This window comes from Nicotiana sylvestris, chromosome 8 (genome assembly GCF_000393655.2).
Source record: "Nicotiana sylvestris chromosome 8, ASM39365v2, whole genome shotgun sequence".
Taxonomy (NCBI): Eukaryota; Viridiplantae; Streptophyta; class Magnoliopsida; order Solanales; family Solanaceae; genus Nicotiana; species Nicotiana sylvestris.
This window is the reverse complement of record NC_091064.1, coordinates 111703807-111725636: the sequence shown is the minus strand read 5'-3', so window position 1 is coordinate 111725636 and position 21830 is coordinate 111703807. Positions and strand designations below refer to the sequence as shown.

At 39.3% G+C, this 21830-nt stretch overlaps 1 protein-coding gene across 1 annotated transcript; it reads right to left on the bottom strand.

The window, feature by feature from the left end:
* Positions 1-316: 316 nt before the first annotated feature.
* Positions 317-21291, bottom strand: LOC104246349 (formin-like protein 14). Its single transcript, XM_070152843.1, is given in 19 exon segments — positions 317-875; positions 1383-1449; positions 1545-1613; positions 6821-6937; positions 7031-7102; positions 11799-11893; positions 11991-12072; positions 12153-12203; positions 12292-12372; positions 12583-12624; positions 13273-13371; positions 14997-15068; positions 17563-17686; positions 17929-18672; positions 18674-19731; positions 19828-20049; positions 20133-20836; positions 20951-21056; positions 21197-21291. Coding segments are annotated over 18 exon segments (3969 nt in total). The 5' UTR covers positions 21024-21056; positions 21197-21291; the 3' UTR covers positions 317-678.
* Positions 21292-21830: the final 539 nt, after the last annotated feature.

Genomic DNA, 21830 nt, shown 5'->3' with positions numbered 1-21830 from the left:
ATGACAGCATGTGAAATTGTAACTTCAGAGACTCGTAACGTTGAAATGGTCCAACCGTTATAGATGTCACTTCATTACATACTTTTTTCCACTTCATTAATAAGATATCTGTGTGGATAAAGGCAAATTTGAAATTAGAAGTGTTTGAATTCATCATCTGAAATCTACCAATAATTTAAATGATCTAAGAGATATGACGAAGCGAAGGAGGAAAGTTTTCATTTAGTTTGTTCTTTGTTCTATCAATAAATATTATGAAATGATCCTTTTTCCATCATCATCATTTTTTTGAACTTCCATTGCTATGAAATACAGCTTATGGTAAAAATAAATCACCTTTAAATACATATACACAGATATGGAACTTCAATATGTACAACTTGGAAACCTCTCGAATTTTGAGATCTACCGATTTTTTACCTCTGGATACAAAATTGGAGTAATCATGGCAGTACCGCGCGATTCTACATGGCAAGAAATAAAACTATGGTAATTATGTACATATATAACTAACTATAAAACTTAACACTGAAGTACACTGGCATCAACTTGTTTGAGCAAAGCCCTCCAAGGCTGCTATCATCAAGAATGTAAATCTTTTTTACCCGATTATGAACTGTTCTCCGTATACACTCTCTCGGCTTATGGAGTATAGTAAGCTTGGTCAACTTGAACTGATCATACAGCATGTAACTGATTTCGAAAGTTTAGTTTTATTCGATCAGCATCAACTTCTTTCTTTCCAGAAGAACTAGCGGCTGCTTGTTCCTTCAAGGCTTCCTTTTCCAATTTCTTCCTTTCAGCATCAGCTTGTTGTTCATTCTCATCGCGTGATTTTTTAAACATCTTGGTGAAGACCACCAAAATCTGTGTCACTGCATCCAGAAAGTAAACATATGCATCACTCACACTAAAAGATATGAAGACCGTCAAAATTTATCACATAGATCAAAATGTTATTAATAGATATGCCTGGTCAAGAAGTTGCTACACTAGGAGAAATCTGTTGAAGCAATTTTCACATTGGTTGAACATACAAATCTTGATCTAAATGATACATGAACTAAACAAGATCCCCAGGACAAATGCAATTCGAAAAATCTAGCCAATGGCAATATGCACTAAACAGATGCTACAAAAGACCTAAAGAAGGGTGGCATCAACCTGACAACGGATCATAGGAAAGCGACATACACTGTGCATCACATAGTCTTCACATTAAACGCTTAAACTACTAAAAAATAGTGTATAGATAACCCATACTGAAATAGCTACCAAGTGTTGCACCAAACAGCTACAAGACTCTATTTTTTTTCTTTTCCAGAAATCTCACCAGATGACTCATAACACAGCAAGAAAATTATATCCTATGTAGTTCTAACCTTGCTCAAAGGGGCATCGAGCTGGATCCTCGCCAAAATACAGGGACAGGGAGTCTGCACTCCTTCCCTGTAGATTTACGAGATAGAACAATGAGCAAACATGACATGGCTCAAACTTCCAGGAGTATTAAAGTATGACATAATGAATGCAGGAAAACTAACCACTTCAATATAAAGAGTAGTGAGAGACTTGACTTCAGCCTCAGCAGTATCAAGGAAATTCTTCAACACCTGAGAAGAAATGACCAAGTAATTAACCACATATTTCAGAAGTTCAACAAAATTATGCATGTACACCAAATCGAGGGCATTGCAATCATATTTGACTGCAATACCAGTTAGCCTCCACTTGAAAACCATGTCCGATACAAACCAAATGGGGGGCCTTTCCCATGCGTGCCCTTTTCACTTGATTTTTTGAGTGAAACTAATTGTCATCCATTTATGACACATATTACTCTTCTACACCAGCGGTACAATTCTTCCCTACTTTGTCTTCTCATAATATATCCAGGGTGAAGTTTTTTAATAGTAAAGAGGGATCCTTGTATAATGAAGGAAACCTGGGGAAAAGCGGAATCCGCTCAATGCCATTCATTTCACTTTTGTCGTAAGAAAATCACGAGAGAATTGTTAATACTTTTAGACGTTGATTTTTATGATCTTCTCAACATATAAAAAGCTTCGGATGACTTTCGGTCAATCAGACTTAATCACGTGCAAATGTGACAATGTTCCCATGTACTAGAATAAGTTTTCTACAAAATATTGTTAAGTTACTGTGAGAATGCACGGGAGAAAATATTATTGATTAATTAATTACAATGATACAATGAGCCCTATATATATACATGTCTTACTCCTAATACATATGGGATTAAGGTTATTTACTACTATTTAACTATCAAACTAACACTCTCCCTCAAGCTGGTGCATATAAATCATATGTACCGAGCTTGTTACATATATAACTAATACGAGGACCAGTGAGGGACTTGGTGAAAATATCAGCAAGCTGATCATTCGACTTCACAAATTTTGTAGCATTATCTCCAGAGAGTATGTTTTCTCTAACAAAGTGACAGTCAATCTCGATGTGTTTAGTTCTCTCATGGAACACTGGATTTGACGCAATATGAAGAGCAGCTTGATTATCACACACAAGTCCCATCTGACTAATCTCACCAAATTTCAACTCCTTGCGCAACTGTTTGATCCAAATTAGCTCACATTCGGCCATAGCCATTGCTCGATATTCTGCTTCTGCACTAGACCGAGCAACCACATTTTGTTTCTTGCTCTTCCAAGACACCAAATTTCCTCCTACTATGACACAATATCCAGACGTAGAACGTCTATCAGAAGGTGATCCTGCCCAATCAGCATCTGAGTATCCAACGATCTGCTCATGGCCTCGATCTTCAAATAATAAGCCTTTGCCTGAAGCTGATTTTATATACCGAAGAATGCGGACAACTGCATCCCAATGAATATCACAGGGAGAATCCATAAACTGACTCACAACACTCACAGGAAAGGAAATGTCAGGTCTAGTCAATGTGAGGTAATTTAATTTACCAACCAACCACCTATATCTTGCAGGATCGCTAAGAGGCTCCTCCCCCTGTCCTGGCAGAAGTTTAGAATTCGGATCCATCGGAGTGTCAAGAATATCTAAGGCATACTTCCGTTGTGAGATCACAATACCTGAGCTAGACTGAGCGACCTCAATACCCAGAAAATACTTAATCTGCCCAGATCCTTAGTCTGAAAGTGCTGAAAGAGATGTTGTTTCAACTTACTAATACCATCCTGATCATTGCCGGTAATAACAATATCGTCAACATAAACGACCAGATAAATACAGAGATTTGAAGCAAAATGTCGATAAAATACAGAGTGATCAGCTTCACTACGAGTCATGCCAAACTCCTGAATAACTATGTTGAACTTACCAAACCAGGCTCGAGGACTGTTTTAGACCATAGAGGGACCGGCGTACAAGGCCACTAGACTCCCCCTGAGCAACAAAATCAGGTGGTTGCTCCATATAAACCACATCCTCAAGGTCACCGTGAAGAAAAGCATTCTTAATATCTAACTGATAGAGAGGACAATGGCGAACAGCAGCCATGGATAGAAAAAGGCGGACTGATGCAATTTTAGCCACGGGAGAGAATTTTAGCCACGGGAGAGAAAGTATCACTGTAATCGAGTCCAAATATCTGAGTATAACCTTTGGCAACAAGACGAGCCTTAAGTCGATCAACTTGGCCATCTGGACCAACTTTGACTGCATACACCTAACGACAACCAACGGTCGATTTACCCGAAGGAAGAGGAACAAGCTCCCAAGTACCACTCGTATGTAAAGTAGACATCTCGTCAATCATAGCTTGTCGCTATCCGGGATACAAGGCCACTAGACTCCCCCTGAGCAACAAAACCAGGTGGTTGCTCCATATAAACCACATCCTCAAGGTCACCGTGAAGAAAAGCATTCTTAATGTCCAACTGATAGAGAGGCCAATGACAAACAGCAGCCATGGATAGAAAAAGGCGGACTGATACAATTTTAGCCACGGGAGAGAAAGTATCACTATAATCGAGTCCAAATATCTGAGTATAACATTTGGCAACAAGACAAGCTTTAAGTCGATCAACCGGGCCATCTGGACCAACTTTGACTGCATACACCTAACGAAAACCAACGGTCGATTTACCCGAAGGAAAAGAAACAAGCTCCCAAGTACCACTCGTATGTAAAGCAGACATCTCGTCTTGTCGCCATCCGGGATGAGACAGTGCTTCACTTGTTGACTTAGGGATGGAAACAGAAGACAAAGATGACACAAATGCACAATGGGATGAAGACAGTCGATGGTAACTTAAGCCGACATAATGAGGGTTAGGATTAAGTGTGGATCGTATACCTTTTCGTAGTGTAATCGGTTGATTAAGAGGAAACAAGTCCGCAGTATTAGCAGGGTCAGGTGCAGGACGTGAATCAGCTGGGCCTGATACTGGGTGCGGACGACGATGATAAGTCAGGAGTGGAGCTGTAGAAGGTTGAACTGGACTAGGTGCTGGCACTGTAGCTATAGTTGGTGGAACTGGACTAGGTGGTGGCACTGGACTCGGTGGTGGCACTGGAGTTATAGGTGGTGGAGCTGCAACTGGAACTGTAGGTCGGAGCTATGGAGGAAGATGAATGGGAGATAAGGACTGAATCTCCAAAAGAAGGAACTGGTAGCACCTCAGAAATATCTAAGTGATTAACTGGACCTGTGAAGAGGTCAGGAGAATAACATCGATATCCCTTTTGCATTCTCGAGTAACCCAGAAATATGCACTTAAGAGCACGAGGAGCTAACTTATCTTTTCCTGGAGTAAGGTTATGAACAAAGCACGTACTCCAAAAGACACGGGGTGGAAGAGAGAACAAAGATAAGTGGGGAAACAGGATAGAGAATGGAACTTGATTTTGGATAGCTGAAGATGGCATACGATTAATAAGATAACAAGATGTAAGAACTGCATCCCCCCAAAAACGCAACGGAACATGAGATTGTATGAGTAAGGTACGAGCAGTTTCAATAAGATGTCTATTCTTTCTTTCAGCTACCCCATTTTGTTGGGATGTGTACGGACAAGATGTCTGATGAATAATCCCATGAGAATTCATAAACTGTTGAAATGGGGAAGACAAATACTCTAGGGCATTATCACTACGAAATGTGCAAATAGAAACCCCAACTTGATTTTGAATTTCAGCGTGGAAGGTATGGAAAATAGAAAACAACTCAGATCGATTTTTCATCAAAAATATCCAAGTGCACCTGGAATAATCATCAATGAAACTGACAAAGTAGCGGAATTCCAAGGTAGAACTGACCCGACTAGGACCCCAAACATTTGAATGGACTAAAGTAAAAGGTGACTCAGCTCGATTATCAAGACGCCGCGGGAAATGGGAGCGGGTATACTTACCGAGCTAACATGACTCACACTCTAGAGTGGACAAGTGAGATAAGTCAGGTACCATTTTCTGAAGTTTTGACAAACTGGGATGTCCTAACCGTTTATGTAATAAATCTGGTGGATCAGTAACGGGACAAGTTATTGGAGGAAGACAAGATGCGAGTCTATGTGATTTTGCAAGTATAAGGTAATAAAGTCCATCTGATTCACGTCTGGTACCAATGATCCGCCCTGTGTGTTCCTGTATTAAAACAAGGTCATCAAGAAATAAAACAGCAGATTTAAGTGATTTGGCTAAGCGACTAATGACTATGAGATTAAAAGGATTACCAAGAACATAAAGAACTGAGTCTAAAGGTAAGGAAGGAAGTGGACTTGCTTGACCTATTGCAGTTGCCATGGCTTGAGACCCATTGGCCATTGTGACTGTTGGAAGAGATTGAGAATATGAAATACTAGTGAAAAGAGATTTGTTACCAGAAATATGATTAGATGCACCTGAATCAATGACCTAAGATTCAGAAGTTGAAGATTGGGAGACACAAGTCATGCTACTATTTGTTGGAACAACGGAGGCTAATCCTGAAGATGTCTGCTTACGTGTTTTGTACTGAAGGAACTCAATATAATCTGGAAAAGAAACGATCTGGATTGGATTCAATGCATTGGATCCAACGGATTGTGAGTTAAAGGCTTCTGATACGAATGCCATTATATATTGTGCCGGAAAAGAGCAGAATTTTTCAAGGAATTACTGTTCACGCCGGAAAACTTATTGTTCACGCCGGAAAAATCTCAAAGTGTTCGGAATAAAAAGAAAAAGGTATGGGTAGGCTCAGAATTGTTGTGCAACCAGGCTGTCCTGAAGAAGCTCGGCCAAAAAAATGGCTGGAAGAAGCCTCACGCGCCGGCGCGTGACGACGGAGACTTGCCGGAAAATATTTTCCGGCGGCGCGTGAGGGCACGTGGGAGGTGGTCTGTCGGAGAAGTTTTTATGGGTTGGTCGCCGGAAGCTGATATACCTCGTGGTGGTGTTGGTTTTTGCACAACACCAATGGAAATTGGTTTTTTTTTTCGAGAAAACAGCTCTAAAAGGTCGCCGGAATTGAAGCACGACGACTATTTTGGGTGGGTTTTCTTTCCCGGATGTTTTCTCACTGCCGCTCTGATACCATGTGAGAATGCACGGGAGAAAATATTATTGATTAATTAATTACAATGATACAATGAGCCCTATATATATATATATATATATAAAATACATGTCCTACTTCTAATACATATGGGATTAGGGTTATTTACTACTATTTAACTATCAAACTAACAGGTACATTGTCAAATGGACTTCAACAGTTAAAAGTTAAAGCTAAAAAAAGACATGAACTTGAAAGTATATGCAACCAGCTAAGGCATTGTGGAAGTAGGAACAATCACATTTTACCATTCTCTTATCTCACCTTCTGAAAGCCTGAAGATATTGCACCATCATTGTCGGATGCAGTAAGTTCTTGTTCAACTTTCTCAAGACCTTTGCTCACTGCTTGCATTTCTTCAGCCAAAGACTTCAGTTGGATCTAATCAATTAATATAACGTAAACAAACATTTCAGTTTCACCGTTATACTAATATTACTGCAAGTGAAGACCATTATGTACAGCAAAGAGTACCTTAGAAGCAGCTTCCAAGTGAAGAAGATCCTTGTCGAAATCAAGCAACTCTGGCATTTTCTCAGCAAGGAGCTGACAGAAACAAGACAGATTTACATCTTTGGAATCGCAGTGCAAAGTGGAAACATACATATGGAAAAAGAGTTAAGACACAAGAGAAGTCCAGGTTGGCCAAGTGGCTGACCCTTTCGCTCTCTCTCTCTCTCTCTATCTCTTCACACACACACACACACCATTGACATTGAAGAGGAAACCTCAGATGATATAAACAACAAAAGAGGCATGAAAATATAGTAACCTCGCTTCTGCCACTGTCATAGCCATACCCACTTGTGGCAAAGCAGCACATTCATCCTGCCTAGCATCCAGCACCCTCTCTCCACATCCCTTTCCTCATCAGTTCTCTGTTTTCACTGTTTCTGATGTAATTTAATCTCATCACTGGCGCTTGTGTCTGAAGTTGTTTTTAACTTGATATTTTCATTACTTATAATTAAATTTCTAAATTTCTCCCCTTACAAAACTTCAGTTCGTTCTGTGAATTTCAGCATCTGTTCTCCTTCCTTTTCTCTTACTGTTTTCAGCAGCGCTAGCAAAGAAAAGACAGTATCTCTATCCAAACCCCATGAGAAACCTCGATAAGGCAGTTAGGAGTAGTTTGTATTAATTAATCTTCAAATAACTTGTGCACATGAATTAATTAGTTACATATTTAAAGCTGTCATCAATTGTCTGCAAAACACCAAAAAGAAAATTTTTAAGTGGTTATAACTTGGAAATGATGCAGATTTGGCACTTTGATGCATGGTTCTAAAGATCTGTTTCTAAGAGCTCACAAAATGGCAGTATGACGCTGTTTCAAAATCTTATTGTGACGTTCCTTTTTTTTTTCCTTTTTTTCCCGGCATGTCAAAAAGAATGACCACTACTATTACTACGCCTCAATCACAGAATAGTTGAGGTCGGCTATATGAATCCTCATATGCATTGTACACCATTTCCTTTGAACTCATTTCAATCCAATACTCAATAATTTGTCTTTTCAAACAAATTAGTGGTTCCTTTAATACTGAAGGTTCTCTACATTTTCCACTGACAAATCTCAAAACAAGCTAAAAGGACGGAAAACGCCACCTAATGTAAGGGTACCAGCACAACTGAGCCTTTTTTTGATAAGGTAAATTGTATTAATCAAAAGGGAGAAAAAACTCCCGTATACAAGAAGTATACCCAAAAGTAGAGAATTTACATCAAAACATGATTCTCTACAAAAGACGTCTAATCTTCTATACCACAACTGAGCTTTAATTCCAACTTGTTCCAGCTTGTTGCTATTATCCACAAGGAAACTTGCATAATTTTCAATACAGTGTACTATCAGTTAGTAAGCAGATTCATCGACTAACAACAGTGTTGGACCAGGAAGAAATCTCAGAGCCAAGGTCTTATGTTGTTCCAATATTTTAATAAAATTTCATTTTCTGGATGTTCCAGAATAGAGTCCAAGTTCCAACATTCCCTCAACATACACAAGTTTTGGCCCACCGCAAACTTCTCGAAGAGTGGACTAGGAACTTTAATGATTTCACAATTTGGTAGATACACATCAAATAATATTACCTTAAAATGGGGGAAAAGGATCATGGGACAGATAGATTTAATGCAGAAGAGGAATCTAAAGCAGCAAATGGAAAAATCAATGTGACCACCAATCCTATTTAGAGCAATGCCTAGAACAGGAAGTTACATGATAAAAAGGAAATGGATCTCTCGAATCACATAACGCGGATGTGTATCACTGGCACACAAAAATAGGAAATGAACAAAAATATAAGCTACCCATGAACTTTATTGTGAATGTTAGCCAGCAAAGTTATACAATGTTGAGAAGGCATAAAAGTGGCAGTTCTTCTAATGGTGCTGATCCTGCTAATACCGTGGGTAGTCTTAAGCTGTCAGATAACTTTATAAGGATTAGTTTTCAGATTTTCATCATTAGAAGTTTTGACTTCCTTCTCCTTGATAATGAATGGAACCCTTTTCTCAGAGATTTGTTACACAATCTTCTTTTTGTTTAGGTGCTCAACAGAAGCACCTATACACATTGGACTTTTCTTTGCTTTTTATTTTTTTAATTTTGAGAAAACACATCTGGACTTCCCTTTGGGCGATTTGTAGGTTCTTTTTGTGTATTTTATTAAAATATTTTCATTTGGCAAGATAACTTAAGCTTGAAATTTTTAACTTCTGTAAGAGTCTCGTATACCTAGTTTCATGTTTGATCTTCAATTTCACTAGCGTCAGGTGCGGCACCTAGTCGAATTATCCCCCATGATCTATGTTGCTCGGACAAGGGTGCGGATCTAGAGGTCGAATCTTTCGAGATGTAAATTCTAAGACTTGAGGATACGGATCCTAGTACGGATACGGGTGCGGGGATCCGACTACAAAATAATTCAAAAAAATATATAAAAATATCTTTAAATTATGATAAATTTTGTGGAATAATTATGTATAAGCTTGTAAAGTGTGGATTTCTTTTTATTCTCAAGTTATAGATAAGTAAAGGATTGATTTCTTAGATAAGGTATGCTATTTTCTTCAAATTTATCCTAGTTTTGGTTCTGATTTTGGGAATCAAGTTGTATCTCGTGTCGAATATTTCCGCCCATCGTGGTCAAAATACCCAAAATTGTTTGACCAGATCCGGTATGGATCCCATACCCACACCCATACTAGTATCCTGTCGACACGGGTGCGGCACCTAAATTGCCATGTCGGAGCAACTTAGCCCATGATAGACGCTAGGTTTAGCTTCCCACATGTGTCGCTTGACTCAAGCAAGCCTCTACACTTAGACAAAGTACGCCTCGAGGTTTTGGAAGTGTTAGTAGCATCTGTGGCATTTAGCAATGCTTAAACGACACTTTGAAACAATGGATGACTTGGAAAATAACCTTGGTTAGTGAGGGAATTGGCATTTGTATTATAACACAACTCTTAGCACAATGCTTGAAGGAGTACATGACATTAGGACACTCATATAAAGCTTTAGAATGCTTAGTAGTACACTTAGGGGTCGTTTGGTATGAGGTATAAGAAGGTATAGTGCTGGTATAAAAATTTAATACCATCTTAATACTTTGTTTGGTTAGCAAACCAGGTATAAGTTATCCCGGGAATAAAATTAACACGGGGATAACTTATATCTTATAGAGGGTGTGGTAATTAGCATCGGTATAACTTATACATTCTTCTTACAAATTATGCAATTGTCATATTTAATACAACATACCAAACAATGGATAAAAAACAATTCCAGCATAACTAATCCCAGCATAACTTACTCCAGTATAACTTATCCCGGCATAAGCCGTATTCAAACCAAACCACCCCTTAGGACTTTGGAAATTGCTAGATCTATTGGTGGGTTGCTTGCTTACAAAAGGTGTGGGTCTCCTCCTATTTATAAGCCCCCAAGGATCATTGTAGACTCAAAAAGTTGGGCTAGGGCTGACTTGACCACCAGAGTGTCCATTGGCAGCAACCCTAAACCCTTAAGTGCCTTCTAGACACTTCTGTTGTCAGAGGGGTTGGGCCATAGACCATGCCCAGCCCAATGCACTCCATCACACCCTAGACCAATTGCATTCCACAGCACATCCCTATATGCTAACACCCTCAAGCTTCCTTGGCATATTATTGGTCATTCTTCCACATCACCCGTGCAAACCCAATGTTATCAAAGGTGAAAAGCGCAAAAAAGCTCTAAGGTCTGTGGGGGCTTTAGGCGCAAAGCACAAATAAAGCGCAGACTTTAACTATTGTTTGGTGACGCCCCTTCAGGATTACACTCATTGGCAAGGAAAAGTATGTCTTAGAGCCTTGATGACAACACTAAAGCACCCACTAAGCGAGACGAAGCGCTCAACATGTTTTGAGCCCCGGTTTAGGGCTTAAGCGTGCTTTAAGCGCACCTTTGATAACACTCTGCGAACCTCGCCATGCTTGGACCCCCGTCCCTTGACATGTACCTTATCATCCTCGCACATCACACCACGTGCATGACATGCGCTATCCACGGGCATTTAGCCTCGCGCATATACCTTGCCCTTGTCGGGCACCATGCCACACTTATGGTGTAAGCCTTGCTTGCACGCTATGGCTCCCGCTCGTGCTTCACTGCGGCTAGTCACCATGCCTTGTGCATGCTCCACCATCGCGCCAACACTACCACGTGTGATGGCCAAACTAATCATTTGATCTTGGCATGCACCATGCCAACGCTTCCCCGATTACCCTTATTTTATTATTGAACTTAAACAAACAATCATTTGATCTTGAATGTTGAAACCTTGAAAGCGCTCGCCTCCTCTCTGTCAATGGCCACCTTAGCCCTTGTAGCATGTGCAAAATATTTTTGGCAAGTTATGACACAGAGCTCAGAAAAATTTCGCACTTTGTCAACTCAATCTTGAGCCACTCATCAATCATCACTGAGCCAAACTAATCTAACTCAACTTAACCTTAAGTCACCTTCAATCCCTCTCAATTTAGAGCTAACTGATATATACTACCTTAGAGCTCAAGCTTGCGGATCAAAAGTAACATCCTGACATTTAATAGAAAAAAACAGCAACAAATAGTTACAGTCTTTGTGCAATTACAACAAGATAAAAAGAAATTTCCAGGAAACAAATATGATCTAAAATGATGCAACTTTACATAAAGGTAAAAACAGAAAAGCATCATAATGCAATAGTTCTACCTTGCACAGATAATGCATCAAGGTCATTTTGTTGTTTCTAGCACGAGTGTCAGAAAGCTTAAGAAGACTGTCCAACTTGAACCCTACAGCAGATCCTGCAATGTAATTACAAAAACAAAGATATTATTCACAGAGCCTCCACCAAACAACTAATCTTTTTTGTATGAAGATCTAGATCTTAGAAACTTGTACCTCGTGCTGTACCCTGATTCAGTGCATTTCCCAATGTTAGAATGGTCTGCATTATTTGACGTAGTTTGGCAGATTCTTTCACCTACTCGATCAGGAAATGCAGTTAGAATCCAGTTGAAATCAGAATGTGCCAAATCAAACTTCATAAGGTATTAAAAGTACCTCTCTAGTAGCATTGTTAATTGTACTTAGGTTAGTTCTCAAGTCAGTCACCTGAACAATTCAAGATATTACAGTCAATAGAAAAATCAATGGCAGAGTGCATAGACATTGGTTCACTAACAAGTACAAGAGCGAATACCTGATTAGAAAAAGTGATAGTAAACGAAAACACTCTTAACTTGGACTCAACTCGTGGGACCTTCATCAGCTCCAGGAAAAACTGAAACATTTATTAATCCAGTTAATAACTCAGAACTTAGAGGCTAAAGAATTTTGTAGTTTCCCACTATGTTGCGCGGACTCTCCAAAATAGCACCGCACCCGTGTCGGATCACTATTTTTGAAGGATCAGACACGCACCCACTGACATTTTCGGAGAGTCCGAGCAACATAGGTTTCCCCATATATATATAGTCAAATTGGAGAAGACCTGCTCACACTTTCCAAGCATTTCCTTGTCCCCATTATAGTTCTGAAAAATAGAACATAACCAGTAAGATCAAATTCTGAAACCAAAAATTAACTTTTAGTTGTTAAATGGCAAGTATACACTGTTAAGAAACTAGCACAACTAAATTCATAAAGGTATGGGAAATCAAGAAGAAACAAGTATGGATCTACGTACACAACAGACTATGATACACACATCCACAGACACCAGGAAAGGGAGTCATCAAACGTAAGCTTGCACATCATAGATGCAAGTACGTACTCCATATAAGCATGCAACTGCCAAATGGGTCAATGAATTATGGGCATCAATCTGCACAGCTACTTACACAAAAGGCACATCAACAAAATCATAGGCCACTGGCTCCAATGACTCGCTGAACTAGTATTCTAAAATCAAATACAAATGCAAAAGGTGAATGTGTTGGTCTTGGCTCCAAGTACCATTGGTAAGAACTTCAATGTGAATTATTTCCTCTAAACGAGGAGAGTTAAACAAAATTTCTCTAAACGAGGAGACTTAACAAAAATTGAAGCTAATTTCAGAAGATATCTCTAACATTACTTATGAACTCAAAATAAATGACTAGATGCATAATACACAAATGTTATTGTGAGCTAAACTTTGCCATGATAGGCAAGCACTGCCAGGATTAGAACGGGATAGTACCCTCAGTGTCTCCATTTCTTCTTTTGTTGGGCAAAACTTTATCAGATTTTCAACTTGATCAATGTCCAGAGCTGACGAATCCAAAGCCAAAACAGCATTCTGTAAAACATGCATATACTAATGTGTCAGAAATCCAGAAATTTTTAGTAAAAAGAAATCCTACTTGTATTCGCATAATATTGGCATGAGATGAGTTTAAATGGAGTAACATGGTCAGTGAGGACTCATATAGCCAACCCCAACTTGCTCGGGACTGAGGCGTAGTTGTTGTATTAGTAAAGGAGATTCAGGGTAAATATTTCATTCATTTCAGTCTACCTTCATTAAAACTCAAAAAAGACAAACAAAAAACCATCCTAAGAAACCATGCATGAGCATCCCTAAAGAATGTTCACCATGCTGACTGAACACATGTGTGAATCAGCATATTATTACTGTGCATTACTACAATTCGATTTGATGACAAAGCCAAAGGATAGAATATTTTATACAATATCTATAGTGATTCTTTTGAATTTCAACAGAATATATCGATTGAGTTTAACATTTAATTTTGATCTCCTCAAGTCAGGTGAAATTACATGATCTTTTCAACTCTCTAAAGTTGTTAAAATTATAAAAGAATGAATATGCCTTTTTGATCAGTAGGTGTAGCTAGTTCTTTCTTCAGTAACTTCTACCTTCATAATATATATAACTCATTTTCTCTTTTTATTCATTTCATTGAACTCCGTCTATTTTTTTTCCAATGACAATGGTGCCCGGTCCTACTTGTGCACGCACCTCCACTAATCTATAGGCGATACCTCCTATCGGCATAGGTATGCCCACCAAAATTTAATCAGATGAGAGAAACTGCCTCTTAACTTTTTGCCTCTGTTCGCATTTGAACTAAAATCCTAGGGCCTCTCCCCCCTCAATGACCACTAGGCCACACTCTTAGGTGCTCGGTGAACTCCACCTATATGAGAAAAACATAACTAACTCGAAACTGAATTACGAGGAGAATTGTGATCGGTTAATGGCTCTCATAAAAATAGTCAAACTACCATAGCTCTTTTGAATAAGACCTGACGACTGACATAGAGCAATATGGATACAGATGATTCACATAGCCAACCCCAAACAGTTTGGGATTCGTTCTTCGTTCTTTTATTGAGTAGAAATATAGATAGTTAATTGGTATATCACTCTTTTTTAAGCAGAAATAAAGATATTTCACTTCCAATTTAGAGTTCAAGACATACTATGATCTTATTCTTTATTTGTTGAGAACCATCAAAACCATGATGATGATTCAATATTTTTGCATAATATTGTATCTATTTGATTCATCAGATACTTCTATAGATTTAGCAAATTTAAAAAGGGACAAGAACCAAAATACTTAATTGTAATCTTTTGGAAAATAAAGTCTTACAGTATATACATTCAATTGTATATGTTATTTGTTACTTGATTACAATTGATAAAAGCATAACGAGTCATTATTACTTTTTTTGGTTGTTAATTTGTGTCACCTTTAAAATTATAAGCAGCTCGATTTCAAAAGTTTCTGATTGTCCTAAAGCCAAGTAAAGATTAACTAATATAATTGTTTCATATGATAAACAATAAAAAGGTTTGGTCAAAAGACCGACCTGTGGACTAGGATACATAAACTAGTGCAATAGATAAAATATTGAAGTTGATAGTAGAAACAAGAAGATGCTAAAAGAACTCACCAGCATATCAGGCAAGGGAATCTTGATTTTTGTAAGCATGATTTCGCAATTGTAAGCCCTGCGCAAATCAACCTGACAAAAGCATATGTTAAGAAATAATTCCCTTTCTTTAACAAGTTAAACCAAAATTTAACACTTCCAGTCTTTCACTACAAACGGAGTGAGTTCTGTAAAATGGACTCCCAATACCTCAAGAAGAAAAAGAAGCCAACACCCAGTAGACAGTACACCAATTATTCCATAGTGATCTCATAATATATAGTGAAAGCTTTAAAGTAAATGTTTCTTTCTATAGAAGAGATTTATCTCTTCCCAAGTTAGCACTAACAGATAAATTAAGTAGCAAGTGAACTGCAGTTCATTCATGGTCAATGGCCATCCCAACGGGACGCGTCTATGTTTGAGCACAGCCTCCATAACCCTTTCATTCTAATCCATCTAGACATGTATCACAACCTATAAAAATGACTTTGCTACATGAATATATATTACAAACTACTAAAACAACTTCTAAGAAATTTTCAAAAGATAACCATTTGAAATTTTTTTGATATGATGGACCCCATCCTCCAAACCTCCTACCTCTATCTAGGAGGCCCAAGTGGTCTTCCCCTCTTTACCCCTTGGTGACTCGAACCCTCAACCTCATGGTCGGAGGTGAAGGACCTTACCACTAGGATATCCCTCCATTATTCAGTCAAAGATGACTAACTTAAGTTTCCTGGAACAGAAATGGTGTTACCTCTGGGATGGAAAAAAGTAGAACTTTTCCACCCAAAGTTCATCATTTCATCATTCATATCTGCGTCCCGCAACCACATGTTCTTCTCTATCTTGGAATGCTTGCTTCCAAACTTCGCCTATGTTAAACCCATTTAAGGCCTTACTTTCAACTTCGTTTCCACATTGTTAGCCACAACTTACCACTAAAACCCCCCTTTAAAACCTATCCAAAATTCTTAATATCTTTCTTTAACTAGTGAAAGAAAGAGATCCATACTCATCCTACAATATTCTCCTAACTACATGAAAAACTTGCATGATAATGCCTATCAGGACAATGAGTCCAAAAGGCATCCCTACCCTTACAATTTGGCCATAACTGAGGACTTGGCTATTACTCCAAGAGTAACTTCACTTACTTTTCATTTTTGAAAAAAGAAAAAGATATAAAATATACATGAAGAAGGTTATAGTATCCTCAATAGATTTGACTCGTCACAAGACTGTCTCAGTACCACTTCTATGTTGGCACAAAAGCCATTAGCTGGCTGGGTGGAAGTTACGTGTTTTGGGAAGTCCAAAGTGGAGGTAACACAGCTGCCCAAGGAAACAAGCAAGAGAACTTTTGAATTTTCATCCAATACTAGGTGCATTGAAAGTGAAGGTCACGAGGTGGCAGCACTCTATTTCTGGATCGGATTTACGACTGATATTGAGTTACAACACTGTTAGTTGGCCAGAGTACACTAGTACAGTCCTACCAAGTACTTCAAGAATATCATGGTAATTCGGCACTAGTAGCAATTTAGTCCATTTCTCATTTCAAAAAATCTATGTGGTTCAAGGTGTGTATTTACTTCTAAACTCCTCTTGAGTTTAAATCATTAAAACAATCATCTTACATGTACTAGTCATGGAAGATTATTGACGCTTTCATATGCCCTTTGACCTTATAAATGTGCAAATTCAACATTATCTCGATGTTCATGCATTTTTAAATTAGGCAAAGACGCAATGTCAAATGTTTTATTTGGGCAAGAAGAAAAAGCATAATTGCATGGGCAACAGATGACAGATGATCCAATATAAAAGGACAGCCCGGTGCACTAAGCTCCCGCTATGCGCGGGGTCCAGGGAAGAGCTAGACCACAAGGGTCTATCGTACGCATCCTTACCCTGCATTTCTGCAAGAGGTTGTTTCCACGGTTCGAACTTGTGACCACCCTGGTCACATGGCAGCAACTTTACCAGTTACGCCAAGGCTCCCCTTCAATGACAGATGATTTGATATAAATCTATGAATTAAAGTGCCATGTATAAATGTAACTTCTACGCTCAATTACCATTAGTCAAGTGCAGCAAGCATCATTAAGAAACCATTGTGCCTATTTGGCTAAGAGGAAAGTAAGGAGTATCAATAGGAGAAGGATTATCTAACAAGATAAGATTCGGCTTCCATGTCCGTGCAGGGAATAAAGAGGAAGGAGAAGAAAGTGGATGAGCTAGATTATAGTATCCTCCATTACATATCCAATTCTGCAGACTGGAGGAGTTTAAGGTTTAATTTGAGCCTAAAGAGAAAAATGTTGTTAACACATAAAGCACTCTAAAGTGAGTGAGTCCCAGAGGAAGGGAACAAAGACAGAAATGATTAGTATCTCCAATAAAACAGATAAGGTAGTGAGTGAAACATACAAAGGAAACGGGGCATTTTCATCCTACATGTCCATTGTGTGCCTTGCTCAGCAATTTAAGAGAAAGTAATAAACTTGTTTAATAGCAAATCATCAGCACATTCAACGATTATAGAGACTGGAAACAAGATAAAGCATATATAACTTGCCAATTGCACTTTTTCTGGTTTGCTGATTTTGGAACCACGTCGAGCTCCACCTTTGCTAGTTCCATCAGTAGCTGAAGCCACCGAAAACAAATTTTCGAGCTCTGTAATATCAATTTCAGGTGCTCTGCCACATACATTAAAAAGGTTTGATCAGAACTTCCCATAACAAAGAGATAAATAACAAAATTGCAGTACCCCATGCAAGCTAGGGTATAATCAAAGTGCTCAGAACTAGCCTAATGATGACCTGTAACGGAGTTTCACGAGAAAAAATAAATAGCAAACATTATGATCTGCGTATTAAATTGAAATGATCCAGAAAGTTCTCATTGTAATTTTTCATCGCCCAAAATAAAATCTGCATACCTGGATGTATTTTCCTTATTTTGCGTATCTGCCCATAAACTCCCTTGCATGGCCCGGGTAACTTTCGACCAATGTAAAGGCTTCAATGAAGCTTTTTTAGGAGGAATTGAAGTACCTCCTGCAACTCGCCCTTTCCCTAGAGCATTTGAGCCTACAGAGGCTCTTACACGTCCAGTAGATGAAGGTGGTGGTGGTGGCACATTATGTCCCTTTCCACCAGGTGGTGGAGGTGGAGTGGGTGTCAAACCCCGCCTAGGAGGTGGTGGAGCATTAGGAGCCTTTGGTGCTGGTGGAGGTGCAGGTGGAGTTGAACCTTGCCTAGGAACTCCCAAAGGAGGTGGAGGAGGTGCAGGTGGCCTTTTAGAATTGCTTGTAGGTGGAGGTGGTGGTGGTGGAGGTGCCAGCGGACTTGACCTATTTGAGGTAGAGGATGAAGGTGGAGGTGGTGGTGGTGGTGGTGGTGGTGGAGGGGCCAACGGAGTTGACCTATTTGATGTAGAGGATGAAGGTGGAGGTGGTGGTGGAGGTGCCAACGGAGTTGACCTATTTGATGTAGAGGATGAAGGCAGTGGTGGTGGTGGAAGTGGAGGACCCTTGAAAGAGACAGAAGGGGGAGGTGGGGGAGGGGGGGGAGTTACACAAGGCAAGGGCGTACACTTAGATGACACGGAAGGTGGAGGGGGAGGTGGTGGTGGTGGAGGAGATAAAGGGGGGAACTTGGAAGAGACAAAAGGAGGGGGGGGGAGGAGGGGGAGCTGATAAATTACAGTTAGATGACCCCCGAGGAGGAGGAGGGGGAGGTGGAGGTGGAGGCAGAGCACTTCGAGAAGTAGAAAATGTAGGGACAGGAGGTGGATGTGGAGGAGCAGGCGTGCATAAAAAGCTCTTATTTGGAAGTGGTGGAGGTGGTGGAGGTGGCGGAGGTTCTCTAGCAAAGCTATCAGGGGAAGTTGAAGAAGTATGTTCTCTTGGCGGTGAAGGTCCTCTATTACCACCAATTGAAGGTGGTGGTGGTGGCGGTGGTGGTGGAGGTGATCTATTAGAACTTGCAAGTGCTGGAAGCGGAGGAGGATGCGGGACAGAAGAAGGGCCACCAAATATAGGAGGAGGTGGTGGTGGTGGTGGTGGAGGTAAAGAAACCTCCTTGCTAGGAGAACCAAACACAGAGGGTGCCGAAGGGGGAGATGGTGCTGATGATTCAGGGACTTTTGTACTAGAAATCACAGGGACAGGTGACGAAGGTGGTGAAGGTAATGGAGAAGAAGAGGAAGTTCTTGTATCGCAATCTCGAACTTCCTTTGAATGTTCAGGAGCAATGGCAGCATCCAATTGACTGTTATTTTCAGAAGGAGACTGAACAGGACCAATATCTGACATTGAAAGCTTCACTTGATCCTCAGAAATCTTCAGATCAGAAGTTCCATCAGAAGCTGAATCCTGTTCATCTAAAAAATTGATGTCTGTTGTATTAGCATAAGTAAGATTACTAGCTTTCTCTGAGTCCAGAAAGTCCAAACTGTCAGCAATACTCGATGCATTATTTTCTTCTTCAGAGTCAAACGGGGACGAATACCCGCTCATCCTACTTTGCAAAATTGATAAATCTTTCATATCATTCAACACCGATAGTTGTTTAAACAACCATAACGCAGCATCATCGCCAGTATCAACCCAATCAGCACCACTAAAAAGTTCTTGTACCCTTGAAAAAGCTTCGATAGGAAGCCCACCTTTCTCCTCACCATTTAGAGCTGCAGTGGGAGCTTTTGCAGGAGAGATGCTCTCAACATCACCAAATAAAACCTGCGAGCAGAATGTATAAAATTAGAGGAGAAATATGGAGAGCAAAGATGATCCACTTAACCAACACTAATCAGACAGACACAAGAAAGTATTCACCTCAGCTCGAAAGCCTTTTGGATAGCGTGCCTTTGTATCCCATAGAATATCCAAGTTATCGCAGTTTAACATTAAAATGTTGGAGCGAATGAAAGCTGTGTTGAACATTATACGGAACATCATGACTTCCCTTTCAGGGTCCAGGTCTAAGTGGACACACTCCAATACTACTTCTCCTTGCACCAAACACTGAATATCAATCTTGATGACATCACTGTCCTTCTGCAAAATGATAATAATCATGTTGCCCCACAGCAGAATTGAAGAAGACAAGAAACATGATGCAGTGACAGCAGTTTTTTTACCTGGCGATAATGTCGAAGACTTCTACCTTTCTTTGGCATGGTGTACAACATATGAGTTGACAATCCATCCTTGCTAAGAAGGTTCCGGCCAAAAATGCGGACAATTGGCCTACACCCTTTTTGATTGTCGAATCTTGGAATGGCACGAAGAATGAGGCAATCCAGAGAAAGAGCTTGTTCAGGAGGAGGCCACTCGGGAGATATATTTCTTCTTGATATATATTGTAGGTAACGAAGCTGAGAAGGGAATGGGTTCAGAGGTGATAATAATTGTGATAAACCTTTAGGTGCCTCACGATAAACCATCTCGAGAGTTTTTCTCTCTCCACTTTGTAACTTTCTGAAAATCAAGAAACTAGCCAAAATGAAGGCTAGAAGGGGCCAACCACCTCTCTCACAGTGTAACAAAATCACATTGTTATGATTTCGAAGAGAAAGCCAACTCTCACAGACACATAGAAAATGATGGATCAAAGACAAAGGCAGTACAGGACAGCCTTCATATTGCCTTGGATAATCCATTACAGTTACATCATACTCGCATAAAATCTCCGCGAACTGGCTCCTTTTCTCGCCTTCTCTGAAATTGAAAGCAAGAAAGGAGGAATCTGGAAATTCTTCGTGCAGTTCATTTATGATTTCGTGCAAGTAAAGCTTGTAAACTCCCTCAGGCAGTACTTCAGTCGAAAAACAAGAATCAAAAACTGCAGACATTCAACACAAGGAAAAAAAAACTTGAGAAAAATACAATGCACTTCGAGTATTCAATAAAATGTAGAATATCAAGCACATTATCAAGTCAAAATTGGTTGTTTTACCGTATACTCTATCGTCAAGTTCCAGCAACCCATCTGGGGGCCTTCTGTAGAAAAATCTACTTAACAGCGACATAATAAAACTTAGCCGATAAAGCACCTAATTTACCTGTCATCAAAGAAATTTAAACCCATTTTTCATTCATATAGTATCCCAATATCATAAGGGTCAAAGAATCAGCTCATAATACAAGTTCAAGAAAATGTGAAATTCAGAAGAAAAAAAGTAATCAAGAAAATGCAGCTTACATGAAAAACTTAAAACTAGTCTCAATTTTTGAAGAGCCACCAAGCTAAAAAAGGGATTGAACAGTTTTACTAGTATCCAACTAGTGAAAAAGTAACATTAACAGACAAACTCACATAAATATATATGTACAAGAAGACCCAGAAAGGGAAATTTTTGAACTGAAGCAAACCGACAGAAGCCGTTGAGGAAAGATTCAAGATTTGAGGTGAAGAACCGACAGCGTTGCAGTAACGTTTTCGATTTTAGTATGAATTTTTTTTCTGATGTGGGATTTGAACTTATGAGTTTTAAAATTTGGGAACGGAAAGAAAGGGGGCTGATTTTTTATTTTAACATATGGTCGTTGTAAATTTTTAAATTACAGTACCAACCCTATACTTGTCTGGATAACTTCATTGGCCCCGGTTGCAGCCAATATCTATTTTGAGCGAGGTGCATGTAGAATTGTAGATTAGTCTAGTCGGAAACACTTACGAGAGGAGGGCCCAGATTTGAATTTTATGGATTCAAGTTTAAAAGTTATTGCACTCGGTTTGATTCATTGTTGTTAACATTTGTCATTAGTATTTTATTTACTAAATTCTTTTAATATATATAAGTTTTGAACAAAAGCCTTGATTCGAATAAACTCAT